Raw genomic sequence first — 25,509 nt, 5'->3', positions numbered from 1 at the left:
GATATGATCATCATCGTACACTCCCTACACTTTCGGGATTAGTGTTGAACCTAAATAAGTGTTATTTGGTGTTTGCGTTGAGCATGAATATGATTTGATCATGTTTATTGCAATATGGTTATTCATTTAAGTTGGAGAATAATTGTTATTCTGTTTACATGAATAAAACCTTCTATGGTTATGCACCCAATGAAAATGGTTTGTTGAATCTCGATCGTAGTGATACACATATTCATAATATTGAAGCCAAAAGATGCAAAGTTAATAATGATAGTGCAACTTATTTGTGGCATTGTCGTTTAGGTCATATTGGTGAAAAGCGCATGAAGAAAATCCATGCTGATGGGCTTTTGGAATCACTTGATTATGAATCAGTTGATGCTTGCGAACCATGCCTCATGGGCAAAGATGACTAAGACTCCTTTCTCAAGAACAATGGAGCAAGCAACAGATTTGTTGGAAATCATACATACTGATGTATGTGGTCCGATGAATATTGAGGCTCGCGGCAGGTATCATTATTTTTTGATCTTCACAGATGATTTGAGCAGATATGAGTATATCTACTTGATGAAACACAAGTCTGAAACATTGGAAAAGTTCAAAGAATTTCAGAGTGAAGAATCATCGTAACAAAAATAAAAGTTTCTATGATATGATCACAGAAGTAAAATATTTGAGTTACGAGTTTGGCCTTTAGTTAAAACAATGTGAAATAGTTTCACTACTCACGCCACCTGGAACACCACAGTATAATGGTGTGTCCGAACGTCGTAACCATACTTTATTAGATATGGTGCGATCTATGATGTCTCTTACCGATTTACCACTATCGTTTTGGGGTTATGCATTAGAGACAGCTACATTCACGTTAAATAGGGCACCATCTAAATCCGTTGAGATGACACCGTATGAACTATGGTTTGGCAAGAAACCTAATCTGTCGTTTCTTAAAGTTTCAGGTTGCAATGCTTATGTGAAAAAAGTTCCAACCTGATAAGCTCAAACCCAAATCGGAGAAGTGCGTCTTCATAGGATACCCAAAAGAAAATGTTGGGTACACCTTCTATCACAGATCCGAAGACAAGTTATTCATTGCTGAGAATGGATCCTTTCTAAAGAAGGAGTTTCTCTCAAAAGAAGTGAGTGGGAGGAAAGTAGAACTTGATGAAGTAACTGTACCTGCTCCCTTATTGGAAAGTAGTTCATCACAGAAATCTGTTCATGTGACTACTACACCAATTAGTGAGGAAGCTAATGATGATGATCATGTAACTTCAGATCAAGTTACTACCGAACCTCGTAGGTAAACCAAAGTGAGATCCGCACCAGAGTGGTACGGTAATCCTGTTCTGGAGGTCATGTTACTTGACCATGATGAACCTACGAACTATGAGGAAGCGATGATGAGCCCAGATTCCTGCGAAATGGCTTGAGGCCATGAAATCTAAGATGAGATCCATGTATGAGAACAAAGTATGGACTTTGATTGACTTGCCCATTGATCGGCAAGACATTGAGATTAAATGGATCTTCAAGAAGAAGACGGACGCTGATAGTAGTGTTACTATCTACAAAGCTAGAATTGTCGCAAAAGGTTTTCGACAAGTTCAAGGTGTTGACTACGATGAGAGTTTCTCACTCGTATCTATGCTTAAGTCTGTCCGAATCATGTTAGCAATTGCCGCATTTTATGAAATTTGGTAAATGGATAAACAAAATTGCATTATTTTTAAAGAAGAGTTGTATATGATGCAACCAGAAGGTTTTGTCAATCCTAAAGGTGCTAACAAAATATGCAAGCTCCAGCGATCCATCTATGGACTGGTGCAAGCATCTCGGAGTTGGAATATATGCTTTGATAAGTTGATCAAAGCATATAGTTTTATACAGACTTACGATGAAGCCTGTATTTACAAGAAAGTGAGTGAGAGCACTACAACACTTCTGATAAGTACATGTGAACGACATATTGTTGATCGGAGATAATGTAGAATTATTCTGCAAAGCATAAAGGAGTGTTTGAAAGGAGTTTTTCAAAGAAAGACCTCAGTGAAACTGCTTACATATTAAGCATCAAGATCTATAGAGATAGATCAAGACGCTTGATAAGTTTTTCAATGAGTACATACCTTGACAAGATTTTGAAGAAGTTCAAAATGGAACAGTCAAAGAAAGAGTTCTTGCCTGTGTCACAAAGGTGTGAAATTGAGTAAGACTCAAAGCCCGACCACGGCAGAAGATAGAAAGAGAATGAAAGTCATTCCCTATGTCTCAGCCATAGTTTCTATAAAGTATGCCATACTATGTACCAGATCTATTGTATACCCTACACTGAGTTTAGCAAGGGAGTACAATAGTGATCTAGGAGTAGATCACTGGACAGCGGTCAAAATTATCCTTAGTGGAATAAGGATATGTTTCTCGATTATGGAGGTGACAAAAGGTTCGTCGTAAAAGGTTACGTCGATGCAAATTTTGACACTGATCCAGATGACTCTAAAGTCTTAATCTGGATACATTTTGAAAGTGGGAGCAATTAGCTAGAGTAGCTCCGTGCAGAGCATTGTTGACATAGAAATTTGCAAAATACATACGGATCTGAATGTGGCAGACCCGTAGACTAAACTTCTCTCACAAGCAAAACATGATCACACCTTAGTACTCTTTGGGTGTTAATCACATAGCGACGAGAACTAGATTATTGACTCTAGTAAACCCTATGGGTGTTAGTCATATGGAGATGTGAACTAATCACATAAAGATGTGAACTATTGGTGTTAAATCACATGACGATGTGAACTAGATTATTGACTCTAGTGCAAGTGGGAGACTGAAGGAAATATGCTCTAGAGGCAATAATAAAGTTGTTATTTATATTTCCTTATATCATGATAAATGTTTATTATTCATGCTAGAATTGTATTAACCAGAAACATGATACATGTGTGAATACATAGACAAACATAGTGTCACTAGTATGCCTCTACTTGACTAGCTCATTGATCAAAGATGGTTATGTTTCCTAACCATAGACATGAGTTATCATTTGATTAACGGGATCACATCATTAGGAGAATGATGTGATTGACTTGACCCATTCCGTTAGCTTAGCACTTGATCGTTTAGTTTGTTGCTATTGCTTTCTTCATGACTTATACATGTTCTTATGACTATGAGATTATGCAACTCCCGTTTACCGGAGAAACACTTTGTGTGCCACCAAACGTCACAACGTAACTGGGCGATTATAAAGGTGCTCTACAGGTGTCTCCGAAGGTACTTGTTGGATTGGCGTATTTCGAGATTAGGATTTGTCACTCCGATTGTCGGAGAGGTATCTTTGGGCCCACTCGGTAATACACATCACTTAAGCCTTGCAAGCATTGCAACTAATGAGTTAGTTGCGGGATGATGTGTTACGGAACGAGTAAAGAGACTTGCCGGTAACGAGATTGAACTAGGTATTGAGATACCGACGATCGAATCTCGGGCAAGTAACATACCGATGACAAAGGGAACAACGTATGTTGTTATGCGGTCTGACCGATAAAGATCTTCGTAGAATATGTAGGAGCCAATATGGGCATCCAGGTCTCGCTATTGGTTATTGACCATAGAGATGTCTCGGTCATGTCTACATAGTTCTCGAACCTGTAGGGTCCGCAAGCTTAACGTTCGTTGACGATATAGTATTTATGAGTTATGTATGTTGGTAACCGAATGTTGTTCAGAGTCCCGGATGAGATCACGGACATGACGAGGATCTCCGGAATGGTCCGGAGGTAAAGATTCATATATTGGATGATATGGTTAGGCCAAGGGGTCAGGCCCAAGGGGCAATAAGTCGGTGCAAAAGGAGTTTTGCGGAGGCCAGGGGGCCAAACGTCGAAGACCCTGGCGTCTGGCCCTGGGCCAGATGCCGAGGCCCATGGCGTCTGGGCCAGACGCCAAGGATTGTGGCGTTTTGTCCTGGAGTCCGAGTGGGGCTCTTGCCTTTCGGGCAAAATCGACTTTGAGGAGGCTTTTGCTCCAAGTTTCGACACCAGGGCTCAACATATAAATAGAGGGGCAGGGCTAGCACCAAAGACACATCAAGAAACACCAAGCCGTGTGTTGGCTACCCCGTCCCCTCTAGTTTATCCTCGGTCATAGTTTTCGTAGTGCTTAGGTAAGCCCTGCGGAGATTGTTATTCACCAACACCGTCACCACGCCGTCGTGCTGCCGGAACTCATCTACTACTTCGCCCCTCTTGCTGGATCGAGAAGGCGAGAACGTCACCGAGCCGAACGTGTGCAGAACTCGAAAGTGTCGTGCTTTCGGTACTTGGATCGGTCGGATCGTGAAGACGTACAACTACATCAACCGCGTTGATATAACGCTTCCGCTTTCGGTCTACGAGGGTAGGTAGACATACTCTCCCCTCTCGTTGCTATGCATCACCATGATCCTGTGTGTGCGTAGGAACTTTTTTGAAATTACTACGTTACCCAACACTTTTTCTGTCACAGTAAAAATTGGCACAATCTAGGCTTTTTTTCACAACAAAAAGGCCTCTAGGCCCCTGAGGTAGGGTGTTCGGGCTTGGTGATTCTCGTCCCGAACGCATGAGTTCGATCGATGCCTCCCACGGGACCGAACGAATCGTTCGATCTGGGGCTCTCCCATACCGAACGTTCGGTAGTTATCGAGGCCCTTCTAGCCGTTGATTTCGAGCATGGATCTTAAAGCGGTGGAGAGAGCCACGTCAACCAGAGGGACTCGTTCGGTTTAAGAGCATTACTAGTAGAGCCCTCAAACCCTCAAACCCCTAAAAATAACCACTTTTTACAGTTTTCACCGAAAAAACGCCGTAGACTAGAACCTCTAAACCCTCAAACCCGTAAAAAAATTTAGAGGTCCAACCCTCAAACCACTTTGCAATCTGTAGAAGTAGGGGTTGAGGGGAAAATCGCCCCCCAACCCGCACTCCTCCTCCTCGCTCGCTCCTCGCTCGCGCGGGAGCAAACCGCCTCCTCCTCCCGGCCTTCTCCTCCCGCCGCCTCCTGCCGTGCCGGCCATGGAGGGCCGCACCGCCGCCGCGCCCGCCCCGCCCGTCCCGCCCGCCCCCGCCCCCGGCCCCGCCCACCCGACCGTGGCCGACGTGGTGGCGGCGACCCACGTCAGGGCCAAGCGGCGGTGGGCGGGCCTCGCACCTCCTCCTGCCGCCCCGACCACCGTCACCGCCCCGGCCACCGTCACCGCCCCGGCACCTGCCCTCGCCGCCTCCCCGCCGCCCGCCCCGGCCACCAAGAAGAGCCGGCCGAAGGTGGCCTCTCATGGGCCGCGAGGGGCGGCCTCCAAGGTCGCCGGCTCGTCCCCGGCCGTGTCCAAGCCGCGGAAGAAGCTCACGGCGCGGAAGAAGCCCGCGGCGGCCGCCGTCGCCGAACCTCCTCCCGCCGCGCACGAGGTGTTCGAGGAAATGGCAACCCCATCCTCGTTCATGGACCTCCTCCAAAACGCGGAGGTGGACCTCGGAGCTCCGCCTCTAGACCCCTTTAGGGTTGGTGGCGACTTGGAGGAAAAGGAGGAAGATGAGGAGGATGAAGGGGATGACGAGGAGGAGGTGGCCGAGATAGGGGAGGAGGCATTCACCGCCGCTTCCCGCCCACACGTGCGGTCGACAAACTACACCGAGGCGGAAGATGTCCTCTTGGTTCGTGCTTGGGCAGCTGTGGGAATGGATGCAACCACCGGCACCGATCAAATCGGTAAACGGTATTGGCAAAGGATCGAGGACGTCTATTGTAGGATCAAGCCAAAGAATAGTGGGTTCATCCATCGCACTTTCCGGTCGCTTCAAGGCCGGTGGGAGTTGATCAAGCCCGCTTGTTCTCGTTGGAGTGCGGCCATGGACCAAGTGATAGATGCACCACCTAGTGGAACCGTGGAGAGTGACTATGTGAGTACATATTTCTTCACTATTTTGATTATGTGTGTGCACTATGCTATTGGTGGGTTCTTATGTGATTTATGTGTGGTTGATAGGAGACAATTGCCGGCATGAAGTACAAGGAGATGGCCGCTTCCAAGGGCAAGCCATTCCCATTTATGCATGTTTGGTCAATTCTTCAAACCTTTGACAAGTGGAAGTTGAGGGATCAAGAGACCGCATCCAAGAAGTCGGCAATGCTAAGGATGGATGATAGTGAAGATGAGGAGGAGAGGAACTTGGGCAAGCCCGAGGGAACCAAGAAGGGCAAGCTAAGGGTGAAGATGGAAAAAGAGGCGTCAAGCCTAAGGGGGAAGATGGACCACATGATGAAGACAAGAGAGGAATTGACAACGAAGACATTGGAGACGAAACTTCTTATCACCGAGAAGAAGAAAGAGGTCAAGCTTGCACAAGTTGAAGCAAAGCGTGAAGAAGCAAAGCGCAAGGCCGAGTTGGAGGAGAGGATGATCAAGCTCAAAGAGGCAAAGGTATGTAAAGAACTCATGGTGGAAGAGAAAGAGCACATGATGATGTCCAAGAAGGACATGGATGAAGACCAATTGCAATGGTGGAAGGACTACAAGGAGGACATCGCGGAGAGGAAGAGGATGTTCCGTGTTGCGTCCTCTACTTTTCGAGGTGACACTCCGATGAGTAGTTGTGGTGATGGCGGTGTGTACGACTCCACCGGTGCCGATGGAGATGCTTGATGGAGCCCGCTTGTGGTCTAGGAGATGGCGCCGAGGTGCAACTTTTTGGTGATGGTGCCGATGAAAGGAGGAAGATGATGATTTTGTGATGTAAACTATTAAACCATGCATCAACAATTGTCATTTGTAGTTTGTTTGGAAGTTGATTATGTTTTTGTTGTCATAATTTGTGAGATGTCAAATGATAGATTTAAAGGTCGGGGTCGAGGCAAAGACTAGAACCCTCAAATCTAATCCTTAAAACAGTTTAAGGGTTGGGTTTGAAGGTTCTAGTATTTACCCTGTTTTTCAACCTTTAAAAGTGTCAAAAATGGCATTTCTTAACCCTTAAAACTGCTTTAAGGATTTGAGGGTTCGAGGGTTAATAGTAATGCTCTAAAAGGGGCTCGACCCGAACGACACATCCTCACTTATCCGTTCTTCTCTCCCCACTCGCTAATCTCTCCCATCTCACAGATCCTCCTTCTCTCGATCGGAGGAGAGCTGCCACGCCCGCGCACCTCCGGCGAGAATCCGGTGAGCTGAGCCCGCAGCGCCTCCCCCTTGCTTCATCCCGACGCCACGCATCTCCGACCGGATCGAGGTCGACAGCTACCCATGGGCGTCCGAACCCAGGCCCGACGGCGACCAGATCCCCGGTGAGTAGCGCATCACACGCCCAAGCCCCGTGCAGCTCGTCTCCCCGAGCTCGCACCCGAGGAACCTCCATCACCTGCCCCCTTCCGCGCGCTTGCCATCGGCAGTCTCCTCCCTGGCGACCACCATCTCGACGGCGAGAGAGGGAAGGGGGTGGCGCTGCTTGAGGAGGTCTGGAACGGAAGGGGAGGAGCGGAGCCATCGCTGTCGTAGCGCTGCTCAAGGTTGCGTTGCGCGGAAGGGCGAGGAGCGGAGTCATCGCCGAAGCGTCGCAGCTCGATGAGGCGGGGCGCGGAGGTGGAGATCTGTGACAGAGCCTACGCCGACATGTTGATGCTTGGGGGTGCCGGCGCCCCATCTGGCGCCAGTGGGAGATGCTCATGCGCACCAGCAAGTGATCCCGACATCACATGCCGCCGCCGTCGAGGATTCAGTGTCTGCTGCTCCGTGAGGTACAATTCGTCGCACACCTCTCCTTCATTTCTAGCGTGGTTGGAGATTGATATAGCAGACCCATTCTTATCTGCAGTAGTGGAGCAACTACACCGTGCAGGATATACACGACGGCCGGACGTCAAGGCGTGTCTGTTGCTAGAGTAGCTCCGGTCATGTCTCAGAGGGATTGTTGGCAGGCGGTGCTGATACTGAAGATAATTTTTGGGCAAGTTGGACTGATTCATGTGTTATGCTGCTGCAGAAGCTCATAATTCAGTATGTGCCTTGACCCAGCCATATAGCCAGTTCTCATGTGAGTTAATCAGCTAGTGTACTCAGTTACAGGACTACCTCGAATGCAATTCATAAGGGAGTTAAGAACAGGGGGGGGGGGGGGGGGTGTTTTCCATTATGTTTTGTGAATTCTGAGTAGTCCAAACAAAGGTAGGCACAATTAATAATTCTAAGTTGTTATAAAAAAGTTGCCATGTCAAAATGTAGAGAGAAAATAATCTAAGTTAGTTATCAGAAAAGTTACCATGTCAAAAAATTGTAGATAGAGACAATAATTCTAAGTTGTTATAAAAAATTTGCCATGGCAAATTGTTGAGAGAAAAATAATTCTAAGTTGTTACCAGAAAAGTTGTCATGGCAAATTGTAGAGAGACAAATAATTCTAAGTTTTTATCAAAAAGTTGCCATGGCAAATTTGTAGAGTGAAAAAAAATTCTAAGTTAGTTATTAGAAAAGTTGTGATGGCAACTTAAGATGTTAAAAAATATGGTAAAGTTATAGATGTTAAAAACATGGCAAAGTTGCCATGGCAACTTAAGATGTTAAAAACATGGCAAAGTTATAGATGTTCAAAAACATGGCAAACTTGACATGGCAATTTAAGATGTTAAAAAACATGGCAAACTTTGTTCAAGAACATGGCAAACTTCTATAATTAACATGTTCAAAAACATGCAAACTTGCCATGGCAAAGTTATAGATGTTCAAAAATATGGCATATTTGCCATGGCAACTTATGATGTTCAAAAACATGTCAAACTTTTCAGATGTTCAAAAACATGGCAAACTTGCCATGATATTTTAAATTGCTCAAAACCTTATGCAAACTTGCCACGGCAAACTAAAGATGTGGAAATACATGGCAAACTTTTTAAATTAAGTTTGTACAATAACATGGCAAGCATGGCACAAAAATTTAATTAATATGTTCGAAAACATGGCAAACTTGCCATGGCAACTAAAGATGTTTAAAAACATGGCAACCTAATATGCTCAAAATCATGGCAAACTTGCCATGGCAACTAAAATCAGTATTTTGTTTATAGCTATGTTTTTTTTCCAATGGCAACTAAATGCATTTTTTGCCATGGTTCGTTGTGTCTTCTTGCCATGTCCATCCGAAGAATGTTTGTCATGGCCATTACAAATTAGTTTGAGAGCACGACAAGTTTGCTCTTTCAATTTTGTTTTGCCATGGCAGTTTTACCTAAATCGTCGCGGCAAATTTCAACTTTTATTGCCATGGCAATTTACAACAGCGGCAAATTGTTGTGACCAACGGCAATTTATTTAAAACCATGGCAAATTTATTTTCTAGCATGGCAAGTTTATTTTTTTGTTGGACCATGGCAATTTTAATATATTTTTCATCAGCTATTTTTTCTATGAATTTCTAGATTTTTGTCGTATTTTTCATCAGCTATTTTTTCTATGAATTTCTAGATTTCTATTTTTTCTCAGTTTTTTCTGTTTTAGTATTGGGCCTGTTTTCCTTTTGATGCCCGTGCAACAGGCCCATGTTGGCGTTTCTGGACGTGTTCGCGCTGGGAGGTCTCCCACGCCGAACGAGATCGTTCGGTCGTTCCCCCTTGCCATGCCGAACGATTCGTTCGGAATCAGGTCGATAGAAATCTGACGTTCGCTCCTTATCGGGGTTCTACCTACCTACAATTTCCGTGTGCTAAGATACCTCTTAAGAGACAGACTCCTTCCTTTTTTAGGGGGGTGGTTTCCATAAATGTGACGGATTTTCGATCCGACGGAATCAATTCCACTTTCCATATCCTGATCCTGGCCGCTCCCGTCGTAGCTTCCTCGGCTAGGCCAGGACTGCCTTTACTTGCAGCGGACGCGTTTGGACTCCTGCTCGGATCCACTTCGCCCACCGTCCGTCTATATAAGGCGGCACCAAGCGGCGGCCTCCGCACCGCGTTCACCTTCTCCCTTCCGGCCTCTCGCCACCGCCACGCGCCATCAGTTCCATCCCGCAAGAAGCCATCCATCGGAGGCGAGGCGATCCATCCAAGCTTGGGGGGTGATGATGCCGACGTCGTTCTTCCAGGGCAACGACGCCGGCGCCTGCGACGGCGATGGCTCGCCGCACGGGGTCAAGAAGATGTGGACCAAGGAGGAGGACGACCTGCTGCGGGAGCAGGTGCGGCGCTGTGGCGGCCCGCACAACTGGGACTCCATCTGCCGAGGCCTGCCCGGCCGCAACTCCAAGTCGTGCCGCCTCCGCTGGTGCCAGCACCTCGACCCCAGGGTGGAGGCCGTCAAGCCCTTCACCGTCGAGGAGGACATGCTCATCGTCAAGTACCAGGCCGCCTACGGCAACCGCTGGTCCACCATCGCCGAGTTCCTCTCCGGCCGCACCGACAACGCCGTCAAGAACCGCTGGAACTCCGTCCTCCGCAAGCGCCAGGAGCACGCCCCCTCCCAGCAGGGCCAGACGCGCCCGTGGGCTCCTTCCGCCGCCCGGCAGGCCGCGGGCCCCGAGGTCACGCCGCGGTGCCTGCCGCTGTTCCCTGATTCGGCCGAGGAGGTGCCGGAGGCTGACACATCTGCGGCGGCGAGGAAGTGCCTCGACCTGTTCCCTCTGGCGCCTGGGGATATCAGGGCCAACACGGCTGCTGCGGCGCCGCCCGGTGACATGACTTGCGGAGCAGGCGACCCGCTCACCGAGCTGAGGCTCTGGCCGGCGCCGAGGGTGGTGTTCGACGTAATGCCGCTCCAGGCCTACCGGATGTAGATTTGCTTAGACTTGTTGTTCTCTCGTCTTACTTTTTGCTGATCGTGGGGAATTTTCCTAGTGGGATTTGACTTGTAATGGAAGCTCTGTCTGATCGAGAATGTTGTTAGGACTCCATTGGATCTTGGTATCAACAGAGCGCTGGATTTTCTGTAATCGTCTTGCTTGCTGGTTAGGTAATCAAGAAAGTTCTGGACTTAGTGTAATGCTTTGTGCTTCTTGATGATCAAGAAAATTCTGAACGTCTTGTAATTTGCATGACCATTGTAATCAACAAATCAATCTTTAGCAATTTTCTTGTTCACTGGAGATTACTGAACTACCTTGCTTGTTGGTTGTACCTTTTTCTTGCTTGTCGATGCACTTCAGTTACTCCTGATCTGCTTGGATTCAGTACTTGAGTTACTCATGATCTTCCAACAAAAAATCGAAAAGTTGCTCATGATCTTCCAGGGCCAAACGCTGTCAAAACAAAGCAGCATTTTCCAGTTGTTTGCACTGAATCTGAATTCTGAAACAGCTGGGATTCGAACGCTTGTTTCAGTACTCATGGCTATTTATTTATTTTTGCAAAAGAAAATAAATACTAGTGGGTGTTTCTGAATTTGCTTTGCTTGTTGGAAGCATTCACACAGATTATACATTCTTCGTGTACCTTTTTTTTTTTTTGCGTTTTCCGGCACATGGATCAAGAATGTTGTTAGAACTCCATCTCCATTGTTACAGAAGATCTGTGGATCTTGGTATCATCAGAACTCCGGATTTTCTGTAGTCGTATTGCTTGCTGGTTAGGTAATCAAGAAAGTTCTGAACGTAGTCTAATTCTTTGTGCTTCTTGATGATCAAGAAAATTCTGAACGTCTTGTAATTTCCATGACCATTGTAATCAACAATCAATCTTTAGCAATTTCCTTGTTCACTGGAGATTACTGAACTTTCTTGCTTGTTGATTGTTGGAAGTAATCCATAAAGATTTTACGTTCTTTCTAGTACCTTTTCTCGTGCTTGTTACTCCTGATCTCCTTGGAATGGGATTTGACTTGTAATGGAAGCTCTGGCTGATCGAGAATGTTGTTAGGACTCCATTGGATCTTGGTATCAACAGAGCGCTGGATTTTCTGTAATCGTCTTACTTGCTGGTTAGGTAATCAAGAAAGTTCTGAAATTAGTGTAATTCTTTGTGCTTCTTGATGATCAAGAAAATTCTGAACGTCTTGTAATTTGCATGACCATTGTAATCAACAAATCAATGTTTAGCAATTTTCTTGTTCACTGGAGATTACCGAACTTCCTTGCTTGTTGGTTGTTGGAAGTAACCCAGAAAGATTTCTTGCTTGTCGATGTGCTTCAGTTACTCCTGATCTGCTTGGATTCAGTACTTGAGTTACTCATGATCTTCCAACAAAAAATCGAAAAGTTGCTCATGATCTTCCAGGGCCAAACGCTGTCAAAACAAAGCAGCCTTTTCCAGTTGTTTGCACTGAATCTGAATTCTGAAACAGCTGGGATTCGAACGCTTGTTTCAGTACTCATGGCTATTTATTTATTTTTGCAAAAGAAAATAAATACTAGTGGGTGTTTCTGAATTTGCTTTGCTTGTTGGAAGCATTCACACAGATTATACATTCTTCGTGTACCTTTTTTTTTGCGTTTTCCGGCACATGGATCAAGAATGTTGTTAGAACTCCATCTCCATTGTTACAGAAGATCTGTGGATCTTGGTATCATCAGAACTCCGGATTTTCTGTAGTCATATTGCTTGCTGGTTAGGTAATCAAGAAAGTTCTGAACGTAGTCTAATTCTTTGTGCTTCTTGATGATCAAGAAAATTCTGAACGTCTTGTAATTTCCATGACCATTGTAATCAACAATCAATCTTTAGCAATTTTCTTGTTCACTGGAGATTACTGAATTTTCTTGCTTGTTGATTGTTGGAAGTAATCCAGAAAGATTTTACGTTCTTTCTAGTACCTTTTCTCTTGCTTGTTACTCCTGATCTGCTTGGATTCAGTACTTCAGTTACTCATGATCTTCCAACAAGAAATCAAAAAGTTGCTCATGATCTTCTAGGGCCAAACGCTGTCAAAACGAAGCAGCCTTTTTCAGTTGTTTGCACTGAATCTGAATTCTGAAACAGCTGGGATTGGAACGCTTGTTTCACTACTCATGGCTATTTTTTATTTTTGCAAAAGAAAATAAATACTCGTGGGTATTTCCGATTTTGCTTGCTTGTTGGAAGCATTCACTCAGATTATACGTTTTCCGTGTGTACCTTTTTTCTGTTTTTCGGCAGCGGCACATGGATCAACGGGAATCAAATTTGTTTAGAGAAAAAAATGGGAATATACGTCCCTCCTTGAGAAGTTCATTTACTCCCTCTGTTCACTTTTATAAGACGTTGTAGCCATTTCAGACGGCAGTCAAAACAATTCAATGTGTGTTGTCTGGAACGTATTATAAAAATGAACGGAGGGAGTACTTAATTTGAAAATTCGAAACGGATATCCTTGTTTGCATTAAACTCTGAATTCTGAAACACTTCGCCTATGAATCCAATGTTCTTGAGCTCACAATCACTACGAGCTCCACAAAAAGCTTGCATATACTTCCGTGGACGAGGGTTGGCCTGCTTTCTCCTCCATGAACATGATTTCATTTATGTTACCCACCAATAGGCATGGGTAGTCAGAGTGTTACTATAGGTAGCGCATGCGCTCCCATTTCTAGTGTTTCTCCTCCCAACGGAATTCACCATAAGCTCCGGTGAGTCTCCATTCCCTTCCACCCCTTCATCACCTTAACATAAATGTAATAAGGTGTTTTTTTTAAAGATCCAGCTTGGCTGGCTTTGATAGATTTAGAAGAGAGCATATGGGAGACAAAGTTTGATCAAGTGATCAGGGTGAGAGCAAAAAAAGAGGTACAACAGAGGAGGTCCTTCGGCCTCCAGCCCCAAGCTAAACTTTAGGAAGCTATCTCACACCTAAATCCCCAAACGGGGGCTCAATAGTTCTTGCTCCGGCTAGCCGCCAGTGTAATAAGGTGTTGCAAATAATTTCTACACACTAACCTCTCTGCTCCAAAATAGCACTAACCATCCTTCCTCATCACTATCCGAGACAATTTTATATCTCGTACGCAAGTTTCTAGACAAACACTCAGCTGGATAGCCATCAAGGTGTGTCTCCAATAGGAGCAAAACCTTAGGGTTACAACAGTGATGGGCAACCAGGAATGATCGAACTGCCGCAGTGTTACCAAACCATGGCAGCTCAAGAATAGGAGTTTCATCTTTGTCGGCGCACTGCATCCGAGAGAGGCCGCTGATCCTCTCGAAGCTAAACTTGCACGACCCTTCTGTCTTTTCTTATCATTTCGTTTTTTTCTAGTTACTTAGGTCCTAACTAATCTTCATAGCTACCCCGGTTTTGTCACCTTATCCACTGGGACAACATTCAATTGATCCACAGTGTTTTCTTCCTCCTTTCATCTTCTGAACATAATCTTTTCCTCACCCCCTTTTTACCCTCAGACATATATACACTTTTTTACCCTACATAGATGTCGTGTCTGCAAGCTCATTCTCTTCCCTGAGGTCTTATTCTAGGCACAACTGGAATGTAGGCACCAATCCACAAAGTCCCCTCTACCTCTGCGTGGACCAAAGTCAGTACGGCCACGTCCAAAGTCAGCTATGTCACCCCCTCATATATACATGTTGCCCTACCTCTTCCACATGAAAATTGGCCTCTCCATGTGTGTGCATCGGCTTTAAGCCATGCGCCCCACTTCAAGTCTTTGTCCTTGTATTCACACTCCTCATGCATATGCCCCAAAAGGCCAAAAGCGGCACAAAACTTGGGGGTCTTCTCATATTGCACTTGATAATGTTCTCATTTTCCAGAACTAGACACAATAACAAATGTTGGTAAATGGCAGATTGACATCACGCTTAATATTTACCCTAATGAAAGTGCCGAATGCCCCAAAATCCAGATGAACTTGAAGAAAAGTAATTCTAGCATGCACAGGATATCCCATACACGGATCCATCGTTCGTGGTTGCTTTGAGTTTCGTGCTACTTTTTATCTTCTTAGAATTATCATGTTTCGAAGTGTTCATTGAGTTTTCCTTCCTCTTTCAAAGCGTATCTTATATTTCATCGTGTATCAGCAAACTCGATCCATAACAAGTGTATCGTCGTGTTTACTGATGTTCAGAAAACAAGTGCATTTTTCACTGGTAAACAAAGAAAACACGACGATACACATTGAAACAAGAGAAAAACCGAACAAACCATTTTAAAACGTGTTAAATTTTGACAACGACCCAAAAAATAGCACGGATCTTAAATTAACCACGGACGGTGGATCCATGAAAGGGTACGGGGAGATAAACCCCTCTCGGTGAGCTTGTTCCACTTCACCTATCTTCTTTCCTTGCAGCCAACGGCAAAAGAAAACGGAATCAATAAATGCCGAACGTACCGTTTTTTAGATTCTCAGTCCGAACGCCTCCTCTGCCGTTTGATTTTTGGCACGAATCCTAGAGCACCAAAAATCGCCACGTCAGCGAAGAAGCTCGTTCGGCATGAACGACAGCCGTCCCGAACGCCGCCCCACTCCTCTGTCTCTATCCTTTTCTCCTCCTACACTCCTTTCTTCTCCCAGATGCCTGCAACCACGCCCATATGGGGTGGCGAGCTGCTCGTCGTGCACCGCCGCCTGACCGGGCGTCCCTGCTGCCTGCAACCACGCCCGAGCTCCCGTCGATTCGCCTCCAACCCAGGCAGCAGCCGACGCCTTCCTCTCGCCGAGAGCTGGTCGTCCCCGCGCCGCCGTACGCCGGAGCGCTGCGACCGCTCGCCGGTGAATCCATTGCGCTCTTCTCTTTGCTACTTCTCCTCCTTCCTCATCTACATGCCCTGCGGCCAGGGATGTCTCACGCCAATGCTCGGCGCCGGACTCTCCACGCCCGGCGGCTAGGACGACTCTGCTCCGTGCGCGGCGCGCGGCGGGCAGCATCTGCACTAGGGCGCGTTGACCGTCGGCGTTGTGTTGCCAGCGGCCACAGCCGCAGACCATGCCCTCGGTCACGTTCCTACTCTACAGCAGTACCAGCAAGACGAGCAAGCCGGATGCGTCGCCGCCGTGACCACAGCTTGTTCCTCGCAGCGACCGCCGTGACCCGTGACTTCCGCCAGATCAATTAGGAAAGCGTTTTCAAGGTGAGCAATGCTTCATTCCCTATGTCATTCGTTGTCAATGCTTCACAATTCATCCCGTGCCTGAATGCCTGAATTTTACCAACAACTGAAGCATGGACGCCTGAAATTATCAACATATTATTTGTTGTCTCTAAAAATCATGTCAATGATTCACAACACTTACGGTTTCTGTATTCTACAGATTTAATGCAAGCGTTGGCATTGATTCTAGATTCCCTTTTTTGTTTTGTTTTTTCTGAATGTTAAGAACATTCACAGCTTGTGACATGCCCTTTTGTTTGGTTTTTTCCATGTTGTTAACACTGTGGGACCCCTTTTTCAAAGTTACTGCAATTTTTGCCATGATGTTTATATATACTTGCTATGGCAAAAAATTCTGTCCAATTTAGATGTGGGCAGTAGGCCAGTTTTCTTTCTTTTTTGCCGTAGATGATATGTGATAGTAAATGGGGGCAATGGCAAATTTCAGTAAAGTTTTGTTCAAGCCCATGGCAATTTTCTCAAAAAATGTGTTCTTTCATCATGGTAATTTTGCAGACTCTTGTTTCTTTTTGTAGCTGTCACATGGCAAGTGCTTGGAGTTTCCCCCTATGTCTCATGGCAAAGTATTACCATGCTTTTACCCAACACAATGGCAAATTTTAATTGCCATGATCACATGACAATTGAAAAAAATGGCATGTCTCCACCTTTTGCCAAGGCAAATGTAGCTTTCAATGAAGGATGGCAATTTAAGTCCATGGCCGAAAATTGAGGCAGAGATGAGATGGATTTTTTAGTTTGGTCACACTTTGTTGGTGGAGTAGATGCATCGCAGATTCACAATGTATATGGGAAGTAGTTGTTTTGTTCATGGTGTTTTTGATGGGGGTTTTCCTCTGATCTAAACATTTATATGGGAAGTAGTTGTTTTGTTCCCTGGAATGGCTGTCCATTGTTTTTAATTTGTCTATAATGTGATATTGCCATGGCAATTCTTTAACATGTCGTCCTATGGGTAGCTCAAGATCGAGTTTGCCATGCAAAACTTTAATATGTGTTGTTTTTCTGCCATTATTTGCAAACTTAAGATGTATTGACATGGGAAACTTAATTTGAGTCTTTTTTTCCATGGCCACTATACATGCATATTTATAAGCATTCTTCTAGGAAAGTCACACTTTTCTCTAGATAGCATGGCAAGTTTTTTAGGACAAGATAAATTATTTTGTGTCCTAAATTGGCCATGGCAAATTTAGTTCGTAGATCAGGGCAAGTTTTAGCATGGCAATGTTTAAAATGATTTTTCCACGGGAAATTTAGTAGATGTCTGACGGTAAATTCAGTTTAATGCCCATGGCAAGTTTCTTTTTTCAAGACGATGACACTTTTTCAGCATGGCAATTTTTAAAGTGATTTTGCCATGGAAAATTCACTAGATGTCCCACGGCAAATTCAGTTTAATACACATGGCAAGTTTCTTTTTTTTAGACCATGTCAACTTTTCTTTTACCATGGCAATTTTCTAAAGTGATTTTGCCATGGCAAATTCACTAGATGTCCCACGGAAAATTCAATTTAATGCCCATGGCAAGTTTCTTTTTTTTCAAGATGATGCCAACTTTTTTTACCATGGCAATTTTTAAAGTGATTTTTTCATGGCAAATTCACCAGATGTCCCATGACATATTCAGTTTAATTCCCATGGCAAGTTTCTTTTTCAAGATGATGCTATTATGTTTTACCACAGCAAATTCACTAGATGTCCCACGGCAAATTAAGTTTAATGCCCATGGCAAGTTTTTTTTTCAAGACAATGTCAATTTTTATTTTTGGGTTTTTATCATTTATGCCACTAGTTGTGTCCCACTACTCAGTTTTGCCATTAGAAGTTACAACTGCTCAAAAAATGCCATCAATCCGTGAGATGCTTGCTCAAAAATGCCATTAGATATCTCAAAAATGCCGTCGTTCTGTTAGATGTTTGCTCAAAAATGCCATTAGACATTGTTATTTTTACGTCAAACCCGTTGACCATGTTCTATGACAAAAATAAGCCTAGACCCACATGTCAGTTCTCTCTATCTCACAATGATATGTGTGGCCCCACTTGTCAGGAGTAACCAAGCGAATAATTTTACAGGAAAATAAGAACGCTGTTGGGATCAAGTGGGCCCCATACTTTATTGTAGTGAGATAGAGGGAGAGCTGGCATGTTGGTTCATAGGTATTTATGTCATTATAACATGGCAACAGAGATTTGAGATCACAATAATGGTGTTTAGTGCCATTTTTGAGCATGTGTCTAATGAAGCGATGGCATTTTTGAGCAGTTGAAATTTCTAGTGGCAAAACTGAGTAGTGGGACACAACCGGTGGCATAACTGATAAAAACTTTTTTTAAAGTGATTTTGCCATGGCAAATTCCCTAGATGTCCCACGGAAAATTCAGTTTAATGCCCATGGCGAGTTTCTTTTTTCAAGACAATGTCAACATTTTTTCATGGCAATTTTAAACTGATTTTTCCATGGCAAATTCCCTAGATGTCCCACGGAAAATTCAGTTTAATGCCCATGGCGAGTTTCTTTTTTCAACACAATGTCAACATTTTTTCATGGCAATTTTAAACTGATTTTTCCATGGCAAATTCCCTAGATGTCCCATGATAAATTTAGTTTAATGCCCATGGCAAGTTTCTTTTTTCAAGACAATGTCAACTATTTTTCTTACCATGGCAAATTCACTAGATGTCCCACGACAAATTTAGTTTAATGCCTGCGGCAAGATAAGATTCTTTTTTTAGGACGATGCGAGAAAGAATACAATTTTTAAGTAAGGAATCGCATTGTTGCATTCTTATTCATGTATGATTTTTTGGTATTATATTAGATGGGAAATTAGTCCTGTATATTACATGGAAAAATACTTACTGCATATGGTCTTTTGTTAATTTTATATTTTTGTACACATAGTAGGTTTTAGGCATTATCATTTTTGTCCATAGCATTCATTTTTTGCTTGGTTAAAGACAGATGGCAATTTCTGGTTTGCATCACTGGGATTTTTTAGTTCTCAATTTTCTTCTTTTAATGGCAGTTTTTCTCATAATATGGCAACTCTGAGCTTTCTTTTTTCATAGATAATTTTTTTATGGACTGTGCTAACGACCGGACGGTGGGATTTTAGCTATAGGTACGGACGATCGTGCAAAGACACATGCATGCAGGACGAGCGATGATGATTTTGCATGCGCGTGAGCTTGCAGCTGCATTGTTAAATATGCATACATATAAAAACAAAATTATTGATGTCATCAAAGATTTCTTTGAAATTCAAACTTTAAAATGTTTTGTAGCACAAACCATAGCTCGAATTGAAAAGCTGTTTTCACATAAAAGATTTGTCGCGACGAGATCTTCATATCTAGATCCCATGTTGATATATTTCGACGACTTTTTTTCGGGGTCAAAAGTTATCACGTCAATGATACATAAGTTACCATCTTATTTATATAGAAATTACCGGGGCATAAAAGTTGTCCTCGAATTCTCCCCATATGCAAATGAATTAGAATACCAAAAAGTTGATGTCATCCTTGATTCCCCTTTATTTCGAAACTTCAAAAAATTTGTAGCTTAAACCGTTGGTCCGATGAAAAAGGTTCTCGAAGAAAGCATCAAAACTAGATACTATATTGATTTGTTCAGACAACTTTTATTTCGGATCAAAAGTTACCACTTCTGGGCTAAGTAAGGTATCATGCCTGAGCTACATATGTTACCACGTTGTTTACAGATATTACCGGGTATAAATTATCATGGTCTACGATATGTGAGATACCATGCTATTCACATACAAAGTTACCGAGATGATATTTTGTGAACCCCTCCCCCCATGCCAAAGTTATCAAGACCGAGGTACATAAGTAATCAGGTCCGCATATGTGAGTTGCCATGCGCTATTCACACAAAACTTACCGAGGGGATATTTCATCACCCCCCCCTCCATGTCAAAGTTTTCAGGACCGAGGTACATAAGTTATCAGGTCAGCGATATGTGAGTTACCATGCTATTCACACAAAAGTTACCGAGGGGATATTTCATCAACCCCCTCCCCCCCCCCCGTCCCCCATGCCAAAGTTATTAGGACCGAGGTACATAGGTTATCGGGTCTGCGATATGTGAGTTACCATGCTATTCACACAAAAGTTACTGAGGGGATATTTCATCAACCCCCTCTCCCCCTCCCCCCATGCGAAAGTTATTAGGACCGAGGTACATAAGTTATCAGGTATGCGATATGTGAGTTACCATGCTATTCACATAAGGGTAGTGCTAACTTCCGACATAGTTCATATCGTTTCCTTTTTATGTGTGTGTTCACTGTCCACTAATAGTTAGTTTAATTAGCAGCTAACCGCATGCATGCATAAAAAAATGATGATGTCAGCCTAGATTCTTTTCAAAACTGAAAATTTAAAATGTTTTGTAGCTCAAACTATCCATGGGATTAAGAAACTGTCTTCACATAAAGATTCAACGCGACGAGACCTTTGAAACTAGATCACATGCTGATATGTTTTGATGATTTTTTTTCAGGTCAATACCAGGTATGTACTATGTAAATTATCACGTCTATGACACATAAGTTATCAAGCCGTTCCTCGGGCGTAGAACGTGCGACGCTGCATGGGTGACGTGGGGACCCAGAGACCCTGATTTTCTCGCATGCGGGACGTGCAGAAGGAGTAGTTTACTCGCTCGATCGTGACCATGAGATGCCGATCGGCCGGATACCGAATCGTTCAGATCTATTAGCAAATTTCCAGTCGACTGTAAAATAGCTTTCTCGAGGTGATGAGGGGCATAAATTACCATGCTATTTACATAGTAGTTATCATAAGATGTTTTCAACAATTTTTCCTTGGGTCAATGGTATCATGGTGATGCACATAAGTTATCAGGTCAACGGGGCTTATGTTATCATGTTATTTACACAGAAGTTATTGAGGGGTATTTTTTTAATCTTTTTAACAACTTTTTTGCTCGATCAAAGTTACTGCGGTGTTTTTGTGTAAAATATCAGGTGCATGGTGTATATGCTATTTACATAGAATTTACCAGGGTTTTGTTTTTAAGAATTTTTTTGCCGGATCCATAATTTTTTCAATCTGAAGACAAAATGAGCTTAGTTCACACAAACAATCTACTTAGTTTGAGATGGTTAATGGACATCAACTTAGTTAGGTAGGGACCCCAGGTACGAATCATATGCACCATGCTATTTACCCGACGTTCCTTTCTTTGTTATTTTTTGGCTGGATATGTGAAGGTACAAAAGAAAAGAAAACTAGATTTGTCGTCAAAGCCGAGCCAGCCCAAGTGGTTTTTAAGTTCATAACTAACCTATAGGGGTATGAGGTTCGACTCCAAGCTCTCCATCTTTCTTGCGAGAAATTGAACCAGATCGAGGGACCCAAAAAAGGAAACTTGTGCGAGGGATTGATGGCCGGAAAAAAAGAAAACTACCTCGCGGGGAATGATGGCCAAAAAAAGGAAACTCCCGCGCCGAAAAATAAGGAAACTCCCTCGCGGGAATGGTGGCCGGAAAAAAGGAAACTGCCTCCTAGACATGCGTGGGTAGCCAAAAAAAAGGTGCGAGATGAAACTTGCGCGGGACGTTGATGCAGATCCAACGGTGAATGAACCGTTCGGATCTGTTGCAAACTGCCAGTCGGCAGGAATTTAGCATTCTCGTTTTTTTATTCGTAGTACAAACTGGGCCGTACTAGGCTTTATTTTCTTTGTTTTAGTCATAATAAGGACGACCCAGTACGGAAGCTATGCTGGGTGGGGGAGGGCGTTCGGGCTGGGAGTCCTCTCATCCCGAACGAATTTGTTCGTTCGCTGCCCACCCCGTCATCACCGAACAAATTGTTCGATCTGGCGAGCCACGAGGCCGTACGTTCGGCCGTTATCGACGTCCAAAGAATAAGAAAAAACGCAGTTTGGACTCCTGCTCGGACTCGGTTTAACCACGTCCATCTACAGTATATAAGTAGTCACGCGGCCGCGGCCTCCACACAACCGCGTCCACCTTCTCTTCCGGCCTCTCGCCACCGCACGCACGCAACATCTCCATCTCGCAACAAACCATCAACCGGAGGCGATTCAAGCTAGCGGGATGGTGATGCCGCCGTCGTCCTTCCCGGCCACGTCAGGCTCCGACGCCGGCGCCTGCGACGACGGCTTGCCGCACGCGGCCAAGAAGATGTGGACCAAGAGAGAGGACGACCTGCTGCGGGAGCAGGTCCGTCGGTGCGGCGGCCCGCACAACTGGGACTCCATCTGCCGAGCTCTGCCCGGCCGCAACTCCAAGTCGTGCCGCCTCCGCTGGTGCCAGCACCTCGACCCCAGGGTGGAGGCCGTCAAGCCCTTCACCGTCGAGGAGGACATGCTCATTGTCAAGTACCAGGCCGCCTACGGCAACCGCTGGTCCACCATCGCCGAGTTCCTCTCCGGCCGCACCGACAACGCCATCAAGAACCGCTGGAACTCCGTCCTCCACAAGCGCGCGCCCACCCTGCAGGGACCCCCGCGCCCGTTGGCTCCTTCTGCCGACCGAAAGGCCGCCAGCCCCGAGGTCACGCCGGGGTGCCTGCCGTTGTTTCCTCTGGCGAGCGGGGATGTCAGGATGTCCTCTCGTTCGACGGAGGTCGTGCCGGAGGCTGAGACATGTGCGGCGGCGAGGGAGTGCCTCGAGCTGTTCCCTCTGGTGCCCGGGGATATCAGGGGCGATGCCGGCACTGCGGCGCCGAGTGACATGTCCTGCGGAGCAGGCGACCCGCTGACCGAGCTGAGGATCTGGCCGGCGGCGAGGGTGGTGTTCGACGTAATGCCGCTGCAGGCCTACCGGATGTAGATTCATTCTGGTCTTCTTGCCTTGACTTGGTTGTTCTTTCATCTTAGTTTTTGTTGATCGTGGGGAATTTCGTAGTGGGATTTGACTTGTGATGGTAGAGTTGTGCATGATGGGGTGATCAAGAAAGTTTGCACGCCATTGTAACGGGAGAGCTGTGGATCTTGGTATCAAGAGAACTCCGAATTTTCTGTAATCGTCTTGCTTGTTAGTTCGGCAAGCAAGAAAGTCTGAAGTTAGTGTAATTCTGAACTTGTAATTTCCTTGCCCATTGGTAATCAACAACTCAACCTTTAGTATTTTTCTTGTTCAGATCGAGTTTTCTTGTTTGTTGGCAGCAATCAAGGAAGATTTTACGTTCTTGGAAACTTTATTGCGTTTTTTGGTGCCTTGTTCGATCGGAATCAAGATTTGACCTCCGTGAGAAGTTCATTACGTTTTTTCATGTTCAGTACTTCACTTAAACACTTCTATATAATTACCTTGCCCTCAATTCATCACTGCACAGTCCTAATTACCTTGCTTCTGTTTGATATACTTTCGGTCTGTTGAAGAAACCTTGTTTTGTTTGCATTGAAATTCTAAATTCTGAAACAGTTGGGTTGGAACTCTTCTTTCATATATAAACCCGGTAGAAGATTCTTACTAGACTACTTCAGAGCATCTACAACCACGATGTCCTAATTTAACCCTCTGTATATGAAGCCAAGAAAATAAGTCAAAGATAGAAGAACCCAGACTTCAAATAAAAAAAATTGGAAACTCGAAAAGGATTCTTCTGATTCTCAATGATTGAGGGGTAAGTGGATTGATACCAAGAAAGATTTCTTCTTATTATAAGACGTGATTTGATCTGCATATGTTTGGTAAATAAGCAATCTTCTCCTTTAATCATATCATAAATGGAAAGTGTTCAATTAAAATATGAAAACGTCCGCGGACGCACCCCTAACAGTGCTTGGTCACCCCTCATTTGGCGCATCAGAGCCGCCCCCTAAATATCCGAAACCCCAAATCCATGCAACCTTGCAACGTGATTAAAATAGCACATAGATAAATTGAACATAACATAGATCAGATATTGCATGTTTGCCATAGCATGCGAAGCTCACAAAAGATTAGCAAGTTCAACAGGACACAACATAGCAAATTCAAAAAGTTCATCATATGATATACTCCCTCGGTCTTAAAATAACTGTCTCAATTTTGTACTAACTTTAGTACAAAGTTGTACTAATGTTGAGGCACTTATTTTGGGACAGAGGGAGTATAAGATAGAGAGAGGGGGCGCCGGGCTTCACCACTTCCTCGCCAATCCCTTCCCCTTGCGGTCTCCGGAGCGGCGGTAGTACTCCGCGGTATAGGCGTCGGTGGTTGGAGGGGTGTCGTCCTCGTCGGTAGTGGTGCTGATGTTGTTGGAGGAGGATAAAGATGAGCAGAGGAGCCTGGCCAGACGCCCGGCGGTGCGGCCTCCTCCTTGGCGAGGCGCCGAGCCTTCGCCTGGTTGACCGCCCTCTGTCGGGCTAGCCGCTTGGACTTTTCGATGCCGAGCTGCAATACCTTGGCAGCAGATGATGTCATAGAGGAGGTCGTCTTCGGAGTCGGCAGGCGGAAGCGGCTCGGTCGCGGATCTGCACGACCCGTGGTCGAACATGCTAGATCCGGCATGCGTACCTTCTACCTCGCGTGGCGAGCAACCCGCGCCTCCGAATGATGAAGTCATGGCCATTGACTCGGCTATGCAGGAACGTGAACTAGCGTTGTCGGGAGGAGCAGGGCTGGAGGTGCTAGGTGTCGTTGGTCATCACGCCGCCTGACCGAGGATGACGTGAACGACGATGGCGGGCGCGGGCAGACACATAGTTGCAAGTGCCCCGATGGGCCACTAGGGAGGCTGTGAGGAATGTCAAGGGCGAGCTAGTCGATGGGGTCGGTCTCATTGTCGGATCCGCTGCCGTAGTTGGCCTTGGTGACACTGGTAGGGAAAGGGACGGGGAGGGGAGGAGACAGGCAGTGGAGCAGAGCAGTCAAGAGTGTGGACTATGGACTGGGTTTGGTCTGGGGTGGTGTATATGTGTGGTCGGACTGGGCCAGTCTGGGCCATGTGGTGGGCGCGTCCAGTCCGGCCCCTCCATATCCACCCCACCTATGGGCTGTGTTTGGTGGGTGTCGAACAACCCAGACGTTTGGGCAGGCTATGAGGGGTTCGGTTGGGTGACTTTTTTCGGTTCGGGTAGTGTCCGAGTTGTCCGCACAGATGTTTAGGGACGAATTGAGAGGTCCGGTTATAGATGCTTTAAATGTCCGGGTCGTCCGGCACCCCCAAACCCAATCCATATATGGGGCGAATATGGTGCAGTCCGGACGCTGCCTCCACGTCGAACCGTCCTAGGCCGGCCCAGTTCAACCCGACATATACCCCACCCAAACCAAACCCTAGTCCACAATCCGCACTCTTGATCGCTCCGCTACCCGTCCCGCCCCCTCTCCAAAACATTCCCCTCCCAGCGCAACCATGGCCAACTCGAGCAGCGGATCGAAAAACAAGTTAGAACCGTTGACTAGGAGGCATTCCTTAAGGAG

At 45.3% G+C, this 25,509-nt stretch overlaps 2 protein-coding genes across 2 annotated transcripts; both read left to right on the top strand.

Annotated features, from left to right (window-relative positions):
- Window positions 1-7,075: 7,075 nt before the first annotated feature.
- Window positions 7,076-11,103, top strand: LOC125552358 (transcription factor MYB77-like). The gene is made up of 3 exons (XM_048715872.1): window positions 7,076-7,773; window positions 7,851-8,032; window positions 9,772-11,103. The coding sequence occupies exon 3, from the start codon at window positions 10,089-10,091 to the stop codon at window positions 10,797-10,799; it is 711 nt and encodes a 236-aa protein (XP_048571829.1). The 5' UTR covers window positions 7,076-7,773; window positions 7,851-8,032; window positions 9,772-10,088; the 3' UTR covers window positions 10,800-11,103.
- Window positions 11,104-22,106: 11,003 nt separating this feature from the next.
- LOC125554024 (transcription factor MYB44-like) lies at window positions 22,107-23,211 on the top strand. The gene has a single exon (XM_048717652.1). It carries the CDS (start codon window positions 22,192-22,194, stop codon window positions 22,927-22,929), a length of 738 nt encoding a protein of 245 aa, XP_048573609.1. The 5' UTR covers window positions 22,107-22,191; the 3' UTR covers window positions 22,930-23,211.
- Window positions 23,212-25,509: the final 2,298 nt, after the last annotated feature.

This window comes from Triticum urartu, chromosome 4 (assembly GCF_003073215.2).
Source record: "Triticum urartu cultivar G1812 chromosome 4, Tu2.1, whole genome shotgun sequence".
Lineage (NCBI taxonomy): Eukaryota > Viridiplantae > Streptophyta > Magnoliopsida > Poales > Poaceae > Triticum > Triticum urartu.
Note: the sequence above shows the minus strand (reverse complement) of the source record. Positions and strands in the feature narration are given on the sequence as shown.

Coding starts and splice junctions, on each gene's coding strand:
- LOC125552358 (XM_048715872.1), top strand. CDS start 10,089: ATGATGCCGACGTCGTTCTTCCAGGGCAACGACGCCGGCGCCTGCGAC.
- LOC125554024 (XM_048717652.1), top strand. CDS start 22,192: ATGGTGATGCCGCCGTCGTCCTTCCCGGCCACGTCAGGCTCCGACGCC.